At 32.3% G+C, this 19,066-nt stretch overlaps 2 protein-coding genes across 12 annotated transcripts in view; one reads left to right on the forward strand and one right to left on the reverse strand.

Moving 5' to 3' along the window:
- LOC134711166 (uncharacterized) overlaps positions 1 to 13,335 on the forward strand; it is a 76,188-nt gene extending 62,853 nt beyond the window's left edge. Inside the window, exons 47-64 of one of the 3 annotated variants that reach the window (XM_063571614.1) lie at positions 754 to 849; positions 1,102 to 1,173; positions 1,801 to 1,896; positions 2,148 to 2,219; positions 2,852 to 2,947; positions 3,210 to 3,281; positions 3,534 to 3,629; positions 3,897 to 3,968; positions 4,898 to 4,993; positions 6,485 to 6,589; positions 7,385 to 7,618; positions 8,397 to 8,624; positions 9,246 to 9,278; positions 9,837 to 10,064; positions 10,533 to 10,559; positions 11,279 to 11,506; positions 12,034 to 12,319; positions 13,211 to 13,335. In XM_063571614.1, coding sequence (XP_063427684.1) covers positions 754 to 849; positions 1,102 to 1,173; positions 1,801 to 1,896; positions 2,148 to 2,219; positions 2,852 to 2,947; positions 3,210 to 3,281; positions 3,534 to 3,629; positions 3,897 to 3,968; positions 4,898 to 4,993; positions 6,485 to 6,589; positions 7,385 to 7,618; positions 8,397 to 8,624; positions 9,246 to 9,278; positions 9,837 to 10,064; positions 10,533 to 10,559; positions 11,279 to 11,506; positions 12,034 to 12,305 — 2,123 coding nt within the window. In that variant the 3' untranslated portion in view covers positions 12,306 to 12,319; positions 13,211 to 13,335. The remainder of the gene's footprint in view (positions 1 to 753; positions 850 to 1,101; positions 1,174 to 1,800; positions 1,897 to 2,147; positions 2,220 to 2,851; positions 2,948 to 3,209; positions 3,282 to 3,533; positions 3,630 to 3,896; positions 3,969 to 4,897; positions 4,994 to 6,484; positions 6,590 to 7,384; positions 7,619 to 8,396; positions 8,625 to 9,245; positions 9,279 to 9,836; positions 10,065 to 10,532; positions 10,560 to 11,278; positions 11,507 to 12,033; positions 12,320 to 13,210) is intronic. The other 2 variants (XM_063571615.1, XM_063571616.1) reach the window with 2 other exon arrangements.
- LOC134711167 (uncharacterized) overlaps positions 1 to 19,066 on the reverse strand; it is a 431,307-nt gene that overhangs the window by 310,786 nt on the left and 101,455 nt on the right. The window lies entirely within an intron of this gene.

Here is a 19,066-nt window from a genome sequence, read left to right on the forward strand (position 1 = left end):
TTTTTTGTTTAATTAACATGATTAAAGGGACGTTGTAGACTTTTAGTTAACATAAACCGTCTTCTTTCTAACTTTTATTTTATTTTTAAAAGGGGAGCAACCCTTGATAAACAATGGGAAAGTTTCACTCGTTTTGTGTCCAAATGATTAAAATCTGAACACGACTGGACACGGTCTGACAACATCTTGACGTAACTTTGTATCCATGGTCTGTTTTGGTCTGACATGGTCTTAACGGGTCCAAACAACCCGCTAGACGATTCAGTCTTTTCCGTCTTGATACGCCTTAACGAACTGATTTACCTGATGAGGCTATCGATCTGAACGGCGACTAAAAGATCTAAAATATCTTGACGAATTCCTCTAGCGGTAAATCCAGTCAATCAAGATGTGATCAGACCAAAATGGCCGTTTCAGACTGAAATCGGGCTTCTAGTGTTAGTGTATGTCATTTGTCATTTAAAATGGTCACTGTCAAATTGCAAAAAATATATTTCTTTCAAATTCATGTCATATAGGCAATAACAAGCCCAACTACTATACAAATAGGAAGATGTAGTAAAATTGCTATGAGACAACTCTCCACCTGCGACCAAATGACATATTATAAGTAACTACCTGTTATCGAAACCAATTATTCTTATATATATCTAGTACATGAATTATCATGAAAAGGCTGATATTCAGATACAAATCAACTTTCAAGGAAGATAAACGGTTATTTCATATTTTCTGTGATTAATGTTTTTGTAGGATGTAAACGAAAGTGTAGAATCAATGAAAGGTGCCGTAAAGGAAAATGTAGATGCAAGAAAGGTTCTTACAGGACAAAGCTAGGAACATGTAAAAGTAAGTGTCTTAACCATATACAACATTTTACAATGTCTTATCATTATTGTTTATTTGATATAGCATGTGAACTGCGTTGTTTTTTTTCAATCATATCCTTAAGCATCGTTCGATCAGTGAAAATAGAGCGACATGATATAATAAAAATAGCAAATATTATATAAATGTATAAAAAGTATCAGAAATAATTAACCTGTAGCTAAAATTGCTATATTGTTGAATATTTTCAAACACAATTGATATTTTTTTCAGCAAAGACACCATGCAAACCAAAATGTCAGGAGGGATTTGTTTGTAATTTCCTCGGAAAATGTAGACCAAAAGGTATATTTTTCGCTAATGAAAGACATATTAAACAATATTTCAATTATATTGTTAAAGTTATAATATTAATTGGACAAAATGGTGTTAAAAAATACATTTTAAACTAGAAGCAATTATTCTTTATTAAAAACACATGATCGCCTTCATCCCAATTCATCAATTATACTAAACATAAAACAAAATAAGGAATTGTGTTTAAACAATTGCAAGTTTGTCAAAGACAAGCAGACACAGATGTCCGTTAATAAATTACGTTTACACGAATTTTGGTATACATGTAACATAAAAACATGTCTGTTTGTCCTTTAGTGTATGTCATTTGTCATTTAAAATGGTCACTGTCAAATTGCAACGAATCTATTTCTTTCAAATTCATGTCATACATTGTATAGGCAATAACGAGCCCAACTACTATACAAATAGGAAAATGTAGTAAAATTGCTATGAGACAACTCTCCACCTGCGACCAAATGACATATTATAAGTAACTACCTGTTATCGAAACCAATTTTTCTTATATATATCTAGTACATGAATTATCATGAAAAGGCTGATATTCAGATACAAATCAACTTTCAAGGAAGATAAACGGTTATTTCATATTTTCTGTGATTAATGTTTTTGTAGGATGTAAACGAAAGTGTAGAATCAATGAAAGGTGCCGTAAAGGAAAATGTAGATGCAAGAAAGGTTCTTACAGGACAAAGCTAGGAACATGTAAAAGTAAGTGTCTTAACCATATACAACATTTTACAATGTCTTATCATTATTGTTTATTTGATATAGCATGTGAACCGCGTTGTTTTTTTTCAATCATATCCTTAAGCATCGTTCGATCAGTGAAAATAGAGCGACATGATATAATAAAAATAGCAAATATTATATAAATGTATAAAAAGTATCAGAAATAATTAACCTGTAGCTAAAATTGCTATATTGTTGAATATTTTCAAACACAATTGATATTTTTTCAGCAAAGACACCATGCAAACCAAAATGTCAGGAGGGATTTGTTTGTAATTTCCTCGGAAAATGTAGACCAAAAGGTATATTTTTCGCTAATGAAAGACATATTAAACAATATTTCAATTATATTGTTAAAGTTATAATATTAATTGGACAAAATGGTGTTAAAAAATACATTTTTAAACTAGAAGCAATTATTCTTTATTAAAATCACATAATCGCCTTCATCCCAATTCATCAATTGTACTAAACATAAAACAACATAAGGAATTGTGTTTAATTAAACAATTGCAAGTTTGTCAAAGACAATCAGACACAGATGTACGTTAATAAATTACGTTAACACGGATTTTGGTATACATGTAACATAAAAACATGTCTGTTTGTCCTTTAGTGTATGTCATTTGTCATTTAAAATGGTCACCGTCAAATTGCAACGAATCTATTTCTTTCAAATTCATGTCATACATTGTATAGGCAATAACGAGCCCAACTACTATACACATAGGAAGATGTAGTAAAATTGCTATGAGACAACTCTCCACCTGCGACCAAATGACATATTATAAGTAACTACCTGTTATCGAAACCAATTTTTCTTATATATATCTAGTACATGAATTATCATGAATAGGCTGATATTCAGATACAAATCAACTTTCAAGGAAGATAAACGGTTATTTCATATTTTCTGTGATTAATGTTTTTGTAGGTTGTAAACGAAAGTGTAGAATCAATGAAAGGTGCCGTAAAGGAAAATGTAGATGCAAGAAAGGTTCTTACAGGACAAAGCTAGGAACATGTAAAAGTAAGTGTCTTATCAACTATTGTTAAAGATCATGGCGCTGTTCAAATGTATAATCATTGTTTGTTTTATTAAAAATTTGAAATACGTTTTTTCATTCAGTTATATACAAAAGCACGTTCGACAAGTGAAAATATAATGACGAGAAATAAAGAGAATTAGTAAATAGTATAAAAATTTCTGTCAAGAATCAAATAAGTAGTTTCCCTATAGCTAACTTGTTGCAATTAGTTAAATATTTTATACCACAATTAATATTTTTTAGCAAAGACACCATGCACACCAAAATGTGAGAGTGGATTTGTTTGTAGTTTCCTCGGAAATTGCAGACCAAAAGGTAAATTAACATTTCTTAACTTAAAGTGCATTTAAAGGTTTGGAATAGTTTGTTAAAAAGAAATCGACATACATTGTAGAGGATCAGGTCAAGAAAGCTGTAATATTGGTTTACGATGATAACCAAAGTAATGCAGATTTTCTTATCAAACTCCGTGCAGTGTGATACGAAAAATGTCTATTCAGGCAAGGCCACTATAAAAAAAACACGGTTACGATGTATTTTCTATGGTTTCTGCTTTCGTTTTTGCAGGATGTAAACGAAAGTGTAGGATTAATGAAAGATGTGTTAGAGGAAAATGCAGGTGCAAGGAAGGTTCATACAGGACAAAACTAGGAGCATGTAGGAGTAAGTTTTTAAACTATATACAAAAGTTTACATTGTATCAAACTCAAAATAATTAAATAAGCTGTCTTGATTTATTTGTTAAAAAAACTATTAATTCACATTTCTCAAATCCAATACGTTCAAAAATATCACATAAAATGTATCAACATTATATCCAAACATATTTGGAAATGTTAGTTCCTTCCAAGTGTTTTATTAATGTAGTATCTTCTGCTTTGCTGTTATTATATTTGCTTCATATTTAAGAACATTATTGATTCTTTTTAGCAAAGATTCAATGTACGCCAAATTGTAAAAGAGGATTTGTATGTAGTTTCCTCGGAAAATGCAGACCAAAAGGTAATTTTATATTTTTTTCTTCTAGAATTGACACTCAAAAGCATAAAGGTTGTTTTGATGAAAACTTTTCTTATCCATGGAATAGATGATCTAAGCCGTATCTGGCAAAACTCTTCAGAATTTTGGGTCCGGAATGCTCTTCCACTTTGTACTTTTTAAACTTTATATCTATTTTGATCTGAGCATCACTGATGAGTCTCATGTAGACGAAACGCGTGTCTGGCGTATTAAATGATAATCCTGGTACCTGATAACCTTTAAGCAATGAATTTTGGCTTTTCCTATACGGATTTCCATGATATAGCGTTATTGTTCACGAGAAATCTATTAAACCAGTTAATTGTGGTGTCCTTCGTTAATTTTATGGACGATATTACACAAGTTCGTTCAACCGATTCATTGCTGATAGCAGATATGTATTTATTAAATCGTCACTTCATTTCCGTCTCTTTTTCCATGAATATGATCGACCGTATTCGTTGATTCATTACCAGGCTTGCTTTAACTTGAGACACTTGACGGGTTCCAACTGTAAAACAGAATCTGCATACCTTCCGGCGCGCCAAAGAACATTATTTGTACCTTATTTAACTTATTTCGTCTTTGGAGATGTTGACTGCGGCAAAGGGAAGAATTAATGTGTGCCTGAGTTTTGGGTTATTTATTTTGCAAATGTTGTTATGATATAAACAAAATGTATGCTACATATTATCATCAACCATATACACTTAATATGATAAGATACAAAGTCTTCAATATGCAACATACTATACATTATGGCATTTAATCTACGTGCTAAAATCGAGATACAATGCAACATATTGTTAAACAAAAAATGTAAAAGCACTTAAATACTGAACTCTAAGGAAATGTTAAAACGGAAAAAAAAAGCAATTATATATTTTTCAATTTTTTTGTGCTCTTTGTAGGATGTAAACGAAAATGTAGGATCAATGAAAGGTGCTTTAAGGGGAAATGCAGATGCAATAAAGGTTCCTTCAGGACAAAACTAGGAACGTGTAAAAGTAAGTGGCTCAGCATGAGATTATTAGGTTATAATGTGATTGAAATTTCAACTTCATCCTTAAGGTGCAACAATATTATATTCACGCTGAATATCTAACAACATGATGCAACCCAAACAACATTTAAAGTTACTAAATGTTTCTTATAATAATCGAACTAATATTAAACAAGGAGCATGGACGAGTAGGTATTTGAATCCATATTAAAGATATAATTATAGAAGCCATTGTATTTGCTCACAATAATGCGTAAGAAAGTCATTCTCCTTATGTGTCTGTCCTAAATCAAACGGCTTTTAATGATCTGTTCTTATTGTAATGATTTGTTTTCTTTAATTGTTACGTATGCATATAGTTTTTGCATTCAGTATTGCCCATTACAGAATACCGTGAGACATAGGTTTTGTCTATTGCAAATAATAAATGCATCACGGTGATAAACTATTGCCCATATCCATATTTTTTAGTTGACAATCGTTTTCTTTGCAGTTGTACTTCATTTCCTATTGATCTTATTTATACACTAAGATGTTTACATAGAAAACGTATATTCAAAGCAAAATGTATAAGACCGCCGAACACGTTGCAAAGGGAAAATAGGGACGAAAGATACCAAAGGGACAGTCAAACTCATAAATCTAAAATAAACTAACAACGCACAGGCTAAAAATGAAAAAGACAATCAGAAAAACAATAGTACACATGACACAACATGTTTAAAAAGAATAAGCAACACGAACCCCACCAAAAACTAGGGGTGATCTCAGGTGCTCCGGAAGGATAAGCAGATCCTGCTTCACATGCGGCACCCGTCGTGTTGCTTATGTGATTACAAATCCGGTAAATACTCTAATTCGGTAGGTCAAATTCATGAAAGGGAAGGAGATTGTATTTACGACGTAAGGAACATATCCGATATCATTTGTGAAACGGTTATTCCATAACGGTCAACCAACTCGTGATGACATCCGTAAAATTGACGAAGGGATGATTTCAACTTTACCATTTGGAACTCATTTGCAACATGAGAGGCTGGCGCAAAAACAAAACAACATTTATTTTGATTTTCCATCGATAGTCTCTGTCATTTTATCTCAAGTCGCGTTATGTGTTACTAATCATGTATTTCTTTTTTCAACTATATCTTCATTGTTGAAATACAAATGATTTAAGATCATACATGTGAGTCAATCAAGAACAGATTTCTTTAGAGAGGCGAAAGATACCATAGTGACATTTAAAGTCATATTTTGAAAACAATATAATAATATTCTGATGAACGAATAATAGATGCATATGCATAATAAAGTCAACAGGTATTTCTTAGATGATTATTCATTTGGTTAAGTAAAACAGTTTTTGTATAGTAAAGAAGAGTGAAAGAGATTAATAGATTTTTTTCAAATCAAACAGGTTTTAAATTATATTGCATAGAGTAAAATGTTTTACACAGACCGTTATCATGGTTATAATGTCAAGACTTTTTTATAGAGCGATGTAATGCTGATAGCTGCGGAGTGAACGCAGTATGTGTCGCGAGGAAATATTGTCGATGTAAAAGGGGATATGCTGGTCATCCAAAAACATTATGTGAAGGTAAATTACTAATTGTCAGCGTTTCAAAATCGATTACCATCACAGATAATTATATTAAAGCATGAATAAAATCGCAATGAATGCCACAAAACTCTTCAGAACATGCTAACATATTCTTGAGATATTTGGCATTTGGCGATAATTTTGAATCGATGAGAAAGATTGAAAACAGTTTAATATTGGAGACCATGCTGATAGTAACAAGAAACTACGTTATTAGTGACAACTCTCCATCGTAAAAACTAAACAATTATAGGTCAAACCTGGCCTTTAATGCAGATCATGGGTTCACATCGAATAGCAAACTATTAAGGACCTTTGTACTAGTTTAAAACAATTCAAACAGGCAAACCAACGATCTAATTTAAATTAAAAAAAAAACAATAAACGTTAAACACATTTGTTCCCCATAAAAAAACGACAACAAGTGAACAAGCTCTTGACTTAGGACAGGTGCATACAAATGTTGACATTCATTAGGTTTTTTTTTTCTATAACTTTGTTTTGTTGTTCTACTAATAGGAGCTGAGGAGGAGGATATGTTTTTTTGGATTGAATTTTTCTTTTCACCTCCTGATAGTATGTTTAATTTGCTTTATCTTTTTCACACAACTATTTTCTGCATCGTCCTGCGTTTTCTTCTAGGCCAGAATACTGCAGTATTCATTCACATATTAGTCTCATCGCCTTACCTTTCAGCTGACGTGTTGTTAGAACGTGTCGTACATTAGTAGCTGTTGTAGTCATATAATAGTTATGGTTTTAAAGAATGTTAAGTCTAAAATACAATTTCAGAAGTTAAAGAATGTCTCAAAAATGCAAGGGGAAACGACTACAATGGACGAATGAGTACGACAGAATCAGGACGAACATGTCAGGCTTGGAATAAACAAACACCGCACCGTCACAGCAAATCGAATGTAAGGGATGCCAAAAACTACTGTAGAAATATGGACAATGAACTACGGCCATGGTGTTATACAACAGATAGCGGGAAACGTTGGGAATTTTGTAGAATTCCTATTTGTGGCAAGTAGTCTTAGATAGTCTTAGATAAATATCTTCAACCTTTTTTATGTATGTTTTACTCTTTTTTCGGATAACAAAATATTTCATCATGCTCATCACACTTATCTAAGGCTGGCTCAATTCTTACTATGTTATTCTCGTGTGCTTATGATGTGTTTATTTTTTGGTTTTAATCTACATCGCGTATCTGGTATCTGTAAGCCATCTGTGATTGTTATAGAAATCAGTCACGATTGATACCTTATTTGATTTTACAAAATTATGACATGTGTTCCCCTTTTTATGTTCTTTCTATTACATCAGTTTCAAACACATCGTACAGGATAATTCTCGGCATCATAAATGGGAATTAAAGTCTCCATCGAAACATGGCTATTTGAAATCGTAATCAAAAGCAGAAAACAGTTTTATAATATTGACCTGGATATTAGAATATTGAAACGGAATTGCAAACTATACAATTTTATGTAACATATATGATGCACCAATCGTTTATAGCTGGTAAATATAATCAAAGCTGATACACATGCTGTAACCTCTCTTTGTATATCGATATAGATGAAACTTACAATTGCAATCGAATAGATTTCAGAGTAATCACGATTGGCCGTAATGTCCTATGTACTATCGTTTATCTGTTTGTCTTTTTCTTTTTTACCCATGCCGTTTTCAGTTGTTTTTTTTTAATTTTCTATGAGTTTGAAAGTCCCTCTAGTATCTTTCGCTCCTCTTTCATATTCCGCAGTCGTTTACATATATGACTTTCGAAATATTACAGGTGCACCTAAACCACCGTGTGGTGATATGGTAATGATGGCATGTCATTCAGATCGTGAACACAGAACGGAATGTATTGTTCCAAATGCTGAGAGAATTAATTATATTGAACTTAAAAGTGGCGAGGACAATCCGTCTTGCACATTTGGTGTTACCTATGGTTTCTATGGAGTGACAATATGGACCAAAGAGAACTGCCGGGAAAAAATAAAAGTTTGCTTAACTCCAAGTATGTTGTCATTTAAGAATCTTAGATGATCAATTTTGTGATATACTTCCCTCTTTATTAATACATTATACTCAATGCAAAGGTTCAACACATGATACCAGTATGCATACACAGCCCAGGTTTGAATAACATTTTTCAGATAAACTTGAGATCAAGCATGAAAAAAAACATTTGAAAAGAAAATAAAGAAAAAAACCGATACTTTTCTTAAACAAAATTAAACTGATATCAATTAATAGTCTCATGCAAGCTAGTGTTTATCATATACATATTCAAATCGATGTAAAATGTACCCAATTTGCTGTGAGATACATTTTGTACTTGCAGAGAGTTGTCAAAAATGTGAGATTTCTTCGTGGTGAACATTCCATGTAAAAATAACTTAAAAGTGTTTTACATTAAAAAGAATCCATATAATTTAGCGTATATGTAAATTTGAAAACATTAAAACTTTTGGTGACATTTTTCTCCTGCAAATGTTTCAATACCTTGATAGTTTCGTTCTGAACAAAATTTCAGAACTTTTAATTTCTTCGTGATTTAATCAAAAGTTATTGCTGGTTTACGAATGTTTGCTCAAGTTGTTATGAAAGTATGACATGCTTTTTTTTTGTTTCACAGGGAATCGTGTTCCAATACTTCCCCCTCCTGAAGGTAAGTTTCTCATTTTTCTGACATTTTTTTGGTTATGTTAATGTAAGGCAAAATTCCCCTAAGTTGTATATCAAGAAGATTTACAGTGCATGACAAGTTGATAGTCTCGTGTATCGGCACAAACTTGGGACATAATTTTGGCTGCACTAGAAAAATAATGACATCCAGAAGTCAAGTTCCTGTACATGTATGTTTTTATTTTTTGCTTACTACTGTAAAAGTACACTGCAATTGAAGGGATACATTTGGGGTTATTTGGTCATGCAATTTCATTATGATTCCATAACCAATCATTATGTTTTTCATAATAAGTTCAGAAATGTGAATATATGCCTAACCTTGACAACATGTTTTATTGTGGCGTCTTAATGTAAGGCGACCCCATATTTATGATGTAACTTATTTTAAGCATTCATATACTTATTTTCAATGTATGGCTGTAAAATCAATAATAATAGTGAATGTTCAACCTACACTGCAATAACTTATTAAAGTATATACTTCGACGTTTGATTCTGTAAATAAAAATATAGTTTGAAAAATATTTTGATCTTTTAGAGTGTCGCAACACCGAAAAGGGCGAAGACTATGTTGGAAAATGGAGTAAAACCGAAACTGGAAAGAATTGTCAGAGATGGGACCAACAATATCCACATACACATGCATTCTTTCTTGATGGAAAAAATTCTGAAAATTACTGCCGAAATTTTGATGGTTCTTCGAGACCGTGGTGTTATACAGAGGATCCTTACACTGAAAGAGAATATTGTGCTATACATACATGTGGTGAGTTGACATAACCGCTAACTTTGCCTAGTTTGTTCTAAAACCTTGTAAAAGTAAGGTGTAATACAAACCATGAAGAATTTGAGAAACGATTACATAAAACAATAAGTATTTCACAGCACAAGATGCTTATTTTGATTATTTATTTCTCATCAGAAACGATAGGGTGATGTTACTTGTAAACCAAAAACCTAGTACAAATTCTAGTTACATAATGTACTAACTAATCTAAAAACATTAAGGTCTTTGGAAACTATGCTTGAGTAAAGTTGATGACCTGATAATTGAATATATTAATATTATATTACGTTAAATGGTTCATACGAGGGAAAGGATCAACAACTTACCAACAAATGAACCTGTTATCAAAAGGTCAACATTTCTAGTGTGCATATTTTAAATAAATGTTTGGAATTATCATTTTAAAATAGAATTAAGATACAGTGTTTTTCTAATTTTTATTCAAAGCACCCGAAGATCCAGAGGATGTAGATGGTGAGTTTTTTCATAGAATGGAGAGGATAAATATTAAGAGGGGGGGGAACAAAAAGAACAAAAAACAATCATAGAAGAGAGACAAAAGATACAAGAGGGGCAGTCAAACTCATGGACAAAAAATAATCTGACATCGCCCTGGTTAACGATGAAAAAGGCAAACAGATATATTATAGTACACAGGGCAAAGAAAACTACAGACAAAGCAACACAATCCTAACCAAAAACTTGGTTTTATTTGAACTTTAAAATACGCAAAAGTTTCTTAAATTCGTTGACCGTCTAAAACAACTTCTAGAAAATTAATGCAGTGTTTGAAAAAAATGTTGTAAAACTGATTTATCCTTCAAAAAGATGTGTTTGTTAACCACCTAGTAATATTATTTCTAACAATTTTCATTAACGAGTACATATTGTAATAGCTTGATGTGGTATATGCGTTGATCATTATCGAAGACCTAATATTTCTAACTTCATTTGGTCACTAATTTCGAGTAGTCTTTTTGACAATCTTGTCAATCATTCTTCTTTTTAATTAACATATTATAAAAAAAGCCATTAATGTGAAAGTTATAGACAGTAGTTTACCTATCTATATGCATCAGCTCCCGTTTAACTGCTTAAGAAAACTTTTAAAGTTTGTTGATCTTTAAACTTCATTTGCTATGTTGTTGTACTACTGCCTCAACTATTTCCAATGTAATTCATACATATTTCAGAATGTCGAAAATCTGCAAAGGGTACAGAATACAAAGGTCGAATAAGTTTGACACAAACTGGACGTACCTGTCAGTATTGGGAACGACAATATCCACATAAACATCCATTTAGCATCAGCTTCAAAACGGAACATAATTATTGTAGAAATCCTGACAACAGTGGACAACCATGGTGTTATACAAATGATCCAACAACACGTTGGGAATATTGTCAGATACCAATGTGTGGTAGGTTTTAATGACAAATTCTTGCATTCCAAAGTGTTAATAGTTAGTAATATCAGAATCTTTATATTGTTCTGTTTAACTTTTTTTAGGGAAGTAAACGACAAAATGATCCTCCTATATCCTTATATAGTAGCAATTTATGCCATAACTAATAATGTGCGTGCATAGCGTTTTCTTTTCATTATCGAATTTTATATTAAAACATTTGAATAAATTAAAAATATTTGGATAAATAATTCGTATATCTCAAGTGGGGAGTTCAATACAGAATGTTTAATTTGTCTAAAACACAATTATTACCGAACTAATTTTCGCTTTAAAGGTATCTGCAACTTTTCGCGTTTTTTTAAACACATGCATAACAAAAACTACTATATCAAAAACGTATTCAAAATAAAACAGGTCAATATAAAATCAAGTTTAAAGACATATTATTTGACACAGATAGTTTTACCAAGGTGATACCTTATTATGCTAATGGTTATTATAATTATTCATATCTGTAATATTCGATATTTATTTAACAGCTGCTTGTTCTGTAAGAGAAGAGATTGTAGAATGCAAAGCGACTGTTAGAGTCTCTGGTTCATGTTTTTATAAATCGAAAGTAGGATCTAGCTGTGTTTACACCGTGCAGCTGTCAGATTCACAGGCAATCATCAAGACCTCAACACAAGAAATGGTACTTACAAATGGAGGAAATCTGGCTGAATGTGCTATTTTTACCTTTAATGATGGAACTCTAAAAATAGAAGATGACGTCTGCAAATGCTTTGAAGCCCCTGTGGTGAACAAATAAGACTGCATGAAATAGTATGTATCAGATTTTGATGACTATTTTTTCGGGAAAAAAAGGGAGCACAATATCAAAAAGGACACAATTGGCACTTAAATCTACGGCAATAAAGACAACAATAAAATTTGAAATTGAAATGTTCTTACTACGTCATGCATGACATATATTAACTAGATATAGAAAATAGAGCAGTTGATTTAAGAAAAACAGAATTCAGAATTTCAGAATTTATAAACAGTTTTTGTTTTACAAAACTGTATTACTTCTTTCGATGAGCTAAATGTCCATACATGCGTATGCTGTATATAACAGAAAAAAACATCAATAAATTTTAATGTATCTTCCTGCAGACTATTCCGTTACGTTGTGCGATTGCAAACTATAATACGATTTTGTAGATTGGGTTCAGTAAAATATATTTTTATCGGATTTCACATGATATCGTTTTGCTTTGGCATGTATCATTTGCAGTTGGATGTAAAACAAACTTTATTAAATTAATTACGAACCATTCGAACTATCTATTGGTTAATAGTGAAAAAGATTGTACACAATGTTGTCTGCTGTATCGCATTTTTTGACGTATTTACCCCTTATGTCTTTTTGTGTTGCTCACACATTCTGGTCAATATAATTGAATTCAATGCAACTGTCATACCAGTAAGAGGTTGAGCTAGCATTCAATAATGTGTTTAAGCTTTTAATTTTGCAATTTTATAAAAAAAAATGTTCGTTTTGAATTTCCCGTGGAGTTCGGTATTTTTTTTATTTTACTTTTGACTTAGCAATACATACATGAAACTAATTGCAATACTAGTATAACACATTACTATATACAATAAATTCAGAACAAAAATAACCGCGCTATATATTTTCTTTTTTAAATCAACAGGTTTTTTTCTTTGCAGGTTACACTATGAGGACTGAAAATATTTAGAGGCATTGTGCTTAGTATAGACAGAGTGCACTCTCAATAATTGTGTGCTTAGCTTTAAATAAATTATCATCTAATAAAATAAAATTGCCGAAATTATTTTTCTATATTCACTCACTTAGAATTATAACAAAATACTTCGAAAGATTTAAGAACAATCATGCATATAGTTTTTAGATATGGACCAAAGGGTTACATGTACAAAGTAAATTCACAAAAATACTGAACTCAGAGGAAAATCAAATCGGAAAATCCATAATCACATGGCAAAATAAAATGACAAAACACATCATAAAGAATGGACAAAAACTATCATATTCCTGACTTGGTACAGGCATTTTCAAATGTAGAATATGGTTGATTAACAATAGATTGAATCTTTCAGTATATATAAGGATAAGGAGATGTGGCATGTTTGTCGATGAGACAACTATTAACCATATTAAGTCTAAATTAGATGAATACAAAGAACTTAAGGTCAACGTAAAGTCTTCAACAATACATGCAATCAATATCCTATAGTTAGCTATAAAAATATACAGGCATGACATTTTATCTATATAGATTAGATTGTTGGTTTTCCCGTTTGAATGGTTTTACATTAGTAATTTTGGTGCCATTTATAGCGTATTGTTCGGTATGAGCCAAGGCTCCGTGTTGAAGGACGTACATTGACCTATAATGGTTTACTTTTATAAATTGTTATTTGGATAGAGAGTTGTCTCATTGGCACTCACACCACATCTTCCTATATCTATGGCAACATGTAAAACAATTCAAACGCTATATTCGACGATCTGAATTACGACAAAACAATATACAAAGCTAATCTGACAGCAACACATGGGAATGATTGTTTCAACCGAAGATTGTGATTAAACGTGTTTGTAAGTGCCCTCCTTTAATTTTGGACAGTGGTGTTGTATCATCAGATTTAAGAACAAACTATTAAAGTCAGTTTGAAATCACTTGACTTATCAGCATTGATTTAATAACTATTTACACCACTGGGTTGATGCCACTACTGGTGGACGTTTAGTCCCCGAGGGTATCTTCAACCCAGTAGTCAGCGCTTGTGTTGTATTCGGTGTTAACATGAATATCAATTATATGGTCATTTTTGTAAATTTCCTGTTTACGTCACTTAAATTTTTCGCGAAAAACGAAGGATTTTCTTTTCCCAGGCATATATTACCTTAGCCGTATTTGGCGCAATTTTTGGAATGTTGGGTCCTCAATGCTCTTCAACTTTGTACATGTTTTACTTGTTTGGCTTTATAACTATTTTGATCTAAGCGTCAACGATGAGTCCTATTTGGACGAAACGCGCGTTTGGCGTATTATATAATAATCCTGGTACCTTTGATAATTTTTGCCAATGAGACAACTCTCCATCTAGGTGACAAACAAGTAAAATCACAAAAATACTGAGCTCAGAGGAAAGTCTAATCGGAAAGTCCATAATCACAATGCAAAATCAAATAACAAAACACATAAAATACGAATGGGCAAGAAGAGTCATATTCCTGACTTAGTAAAGGCATTTTCTAATGTAGAAAATGGTGGATTAAACCTTGTTTTATTTTAAAGTTAAGAATGTATGTCAAAGTACAGCCTTAAACAATGAACATTAGCTCAAACCGATCAGCAAAATATAAAGGGCCCGAAATTACTAGTGTAAAACAATTCAAACACATTAAATTACAACGGTCTAATCTATATATGAAACGAGAACCACACAAACAAAAGACAACTACTGAATAAAAGGCACCTCACTAAGGACAGAAGCATAAAAAAGCAGCAAGTATGGATAGTTTTGCTTAACGGTTATTAGCAGGAAATAGACACGATTACTTTGAGGGAAGCGGTAATATTTTTAAAAACGTATTTTTCTGTTCAGAAAAAAAAACATGTGCCATGGGTTCCGTGTAATAAGGAATTAAATTGTCGTGGCCTACTTTTATTGTAAGTTGTCTAGTTATCTTTGACTATGCAAGGTTGTCAATTTTTAAATTTCTAGTTAACAAAATTATGCAGGTTATAAACTTTCGAAACATTTTATTTATGGTCCAGTTTTTAACGATTAGTATACTGCTACATGTACAACGTGGATTTGTTATGTAATGTGCAATTCATATTCTTCAATGATGGAACAAAACTAACAAACATTCTGACTGTATTTTGACCTTTGAATGTTCTTCATTTGAGTAGATGGTTGCTATCTCATCGACGTTGACCCCCACATCCCCTACTATTCATATATCTTATACAAGTTCAATATACAGAACTTCTTGGTACTTTTAACATTTACATATACTGTTTAGTTAAAATAAGTGATCGTAAAAACAACAGCTACAAATTGCTTGTATGTTGAGCTTTAGGACTTCTCCTTTCAGTACATATATTGGCAACCTAATCTCTGAGATAAAAGTTTTACTACAAGAAACACACAAACGTGACATTATCAATAGTCAATAGTCAAATACACTAGCAATATGGACAGCTGTAACATGCTTATACACTACTTGATGAGTTTAGCTTCTATATAAAAAATAAGATGTAGTATGATTGCCAATTAGACAACTATCCACAAGAGACCAACTGACACAGAATTTAACAACGACATGTACAGGTCACCCTACGGCCTTCAACAAGAGCAAAGCCAATACCACACAGTCAGCTATACAAGGCTCCGATTAAACATATACAAACAATTCAAACGAGGAAACTAGAAGCCTAATGTAAGTACAAAAATGAACGAAAAAGAAATATGAAACACATCAACAAACGATAACCACTGAATAACAGTATCCTGACTTAGGACAGGCACATACATACATGTAATCGGATGGGTTTAAGTATGTTAGCGGGATCCCAATTCTCTTCTTATTACCAGGCAAATTGGTGTTGCAGTACAACATGAGAACGAACTATAAAAATCAGTCGAGAAAGTCTAACACATCCGATGGAAACATATAGAAATACATCTAACAAAACACAGAGTGGACGTGGCCGATTACTTGTATATTCTTACAACAAAAAGACATTAAGTACTGAACTCTGTTAGTACTCGCAGTTAATGACAGCTAGTTCAAAGCCAATAACAACTAATAAAAAAATATCATGCATCTAATCTTAATTAGCAATCAATACATATCCAATATCCAATGGATTTTGTGTAAAGGCGTCATAAACAGTCAGAGAAAAACATGACCTTTTCTATATTTAGTCTTGTTAATGTATTCAACGTATAGTAGTTGCAATGGATTCACAAGAAAATAAAAATTCATGCATAGAAAAGATACAGTTCCTGACATTTTTTTCTTTATTTTCATAACGAGCCAATTGTCAATGTAAGGAAAACAATAACATGAAAAAAAAACAAAGAATCGAAATACCGCAAAATATTCAACTCATGACCGAACATCACTGATAATAAATTCATCCGCTACGCGCGTTCGTTATTTATAGGCGAGCGCCGATTTGAGAAAAAGCCTCTTGCTAAGGTTTTTAATGCACCTATCTAACACACAGCTAATTTTGGTATCAATTGAAAGAAAAACTTCTAGAGCATACGATTTGGGTGGTCGTCAAAGTTCCATATGGTCACATTTCTTGCAAATCTCACGAGAACACAAACATGTCGAAATACTTTGGATTATACGGTGACATTTAAAATTGAATATATCGGCATTGTTGTAAATATATTTTAAATAGCTTTGACTACATTCTAAAAAGACATCGAATACAAAAAAAAAAGATTTTATGAAAAATTAGTTAATTCAGAGTCATTTGTCAGACCAACCCTAAAATGTAAAAAAAATACCATATTTTTTAAGATGGTCAGTGTCAATGACTAATTAAAACTCTCATATGTTTTGTTTTTACAAATTCCAAATACCTTGAAAAGATTGCGACACACATTGAAGCTCAATGATGGATAATAAATGTTTGACGACTTCTCTAAAATCTGTATCATTAAACGGTATTCCGGATCTGTATCGTGTTTATCCCAGACGCTTAAAATTCATATAACTCGAGTATGTAATATGCACAGGTAACATTTGAATTGCCAAAAAACAAGTCATGTTTTAACATATTACTAAATACATATTCGTATATGTGTTAACGAAAGACCATTTTAAGCATTACTAACGATATTGGCATGTGATATGTAAGCAGCAGACTGCATTTGACTTGGTCAAATCGTACATTATGAAGGCACAATCATGCTTCCGATTCACAGACAAGGTTATTGATGTCTTCGTTTGCTATAACACTGAACATTCCATTAAATCAGCAGAGCGTCATAGACGATCGGCAACAACAACTACGCAAAAAGTTTATCATATCGCTGAAGGCCGAACTGTTTCAGACTGGAAAACATTCTATCAAGCAACAAAAACAAGCAAGCTCTGATTACTTTCCTTGGTGATTATCTGAGCAGCAATTTGTCTGATTTGTTCAAGGAGGAAAACACCATGTTTGGTTCTTGCTGGTGCATTTTTCAATCCAGAAATAGTGCGACAACTCTCTAATAAGTATGTAATCGGTATCCCAGACCTTTAATGTTTGCACGAAGAAGCAGACACAAGAATATTGCTTTATGTTATACACTCTGATAGAATCTTTCAGCAGTTGAATATAAGGTGACGAATCATAGTCAAGTGTTCCGATTCAGTTGTTCCTGTGCTCTGTATTCATTGTTTCAAGGTTCTTGTGTCGACTGAACAAATGTGGTTTTTGACATGGTCAACTAGTTCTATTAGGGACTTTAGAAGGTACATACCAATCCATGTGTTATGTAAATCTTTTTCACCTTTAGTAGCCAACATTCTCCCTGCAGTTCATGCTTTAACTGGTTGTGATACCACTTCCGTTATATTTTTGTTTTGCAAAAAGACTGTATTCAAGTTGATAAGAAAATCTCCGAGTAAGTTTACAAATCTCCAAAACTTTGACAAGATTGATTTTTCCACATCGTTGTCAGCAGCCAGAGAGCTTATTTTTAGCTTGTCTGACCCAAAAGACAAACTCGCTTCATCACATGTTGACTTAAACAAGGTACGTATTGAACTTGCAACATGCAAAGACACAAGTTTGTTGCGATTGCCACCAAGCGAACCCGCATTCAAAGAACATGTTTTACGGTCATGTCTTCAAACGAAAATTTAAATGTCCTCACATCTTGATCACCCAAGTCCTTTGTCTCCTTATGAATACGGATGGAAAAAGAATTCACATGGCCCGGATCCAGTCTACTTTTTAGGCATGATGACGTCCGATTTCCTGCAAGATTTAATATGTTCTTGCAAGGGGAAATATATATGTAGCAAGTCATGTATTTACCGAGAGCAGCAGATGTATTGCAGTGAGCTTTGTCCATGTCAGGGTAGTGATACATAAAGAGGACATCGACCTCGAAGATCAAATAAATGACGATGATGAAGATGAAAACTAAACCATTGACTAACGAAAGAGCATTTGAGCAAAGGGGCAACATAAAGTTCAAATTGCCTCACTGTTATTCAATGTAAATATGTATAATCTTATTAATTTTGTGTTTTTGTAATAACTCTACCAGCTGAAATAAATGGTTGTATGCTTAAGTTCCGTATGCGATGAAAGTGGCAGTTAAAAAATTAAAAAAACTTGCTAGTGATATTTGACCTTGACGTGATTGGCAAGCTTAAGACAATATAATCGTAATGTATTTATAACTGTCGAACTTACTGGAGACCGAAATAACATATATTTTTAACTGTGGTGTAAACATGGATAATATGCGCTTTAAAGCAGTTTTACGTTATGTATTAATCATGATAATTTA

The sequence above is a fragment of the Mytilus trossulus genome, chromosome 3 (assembly GCF_036588685.1).
Source record: "Mytilus trossulus isolate FHL-02 chromosome 3, PNRI_Mtr1.1.1.hap1, whole genome shotgun sequence".
Taxonomy (NCBI): Eukaryota; Metazoa; Mollusca; class Bivalvia; order Mytilida; family Mytilidae; genus Mytilus; species Mytilus trossulus.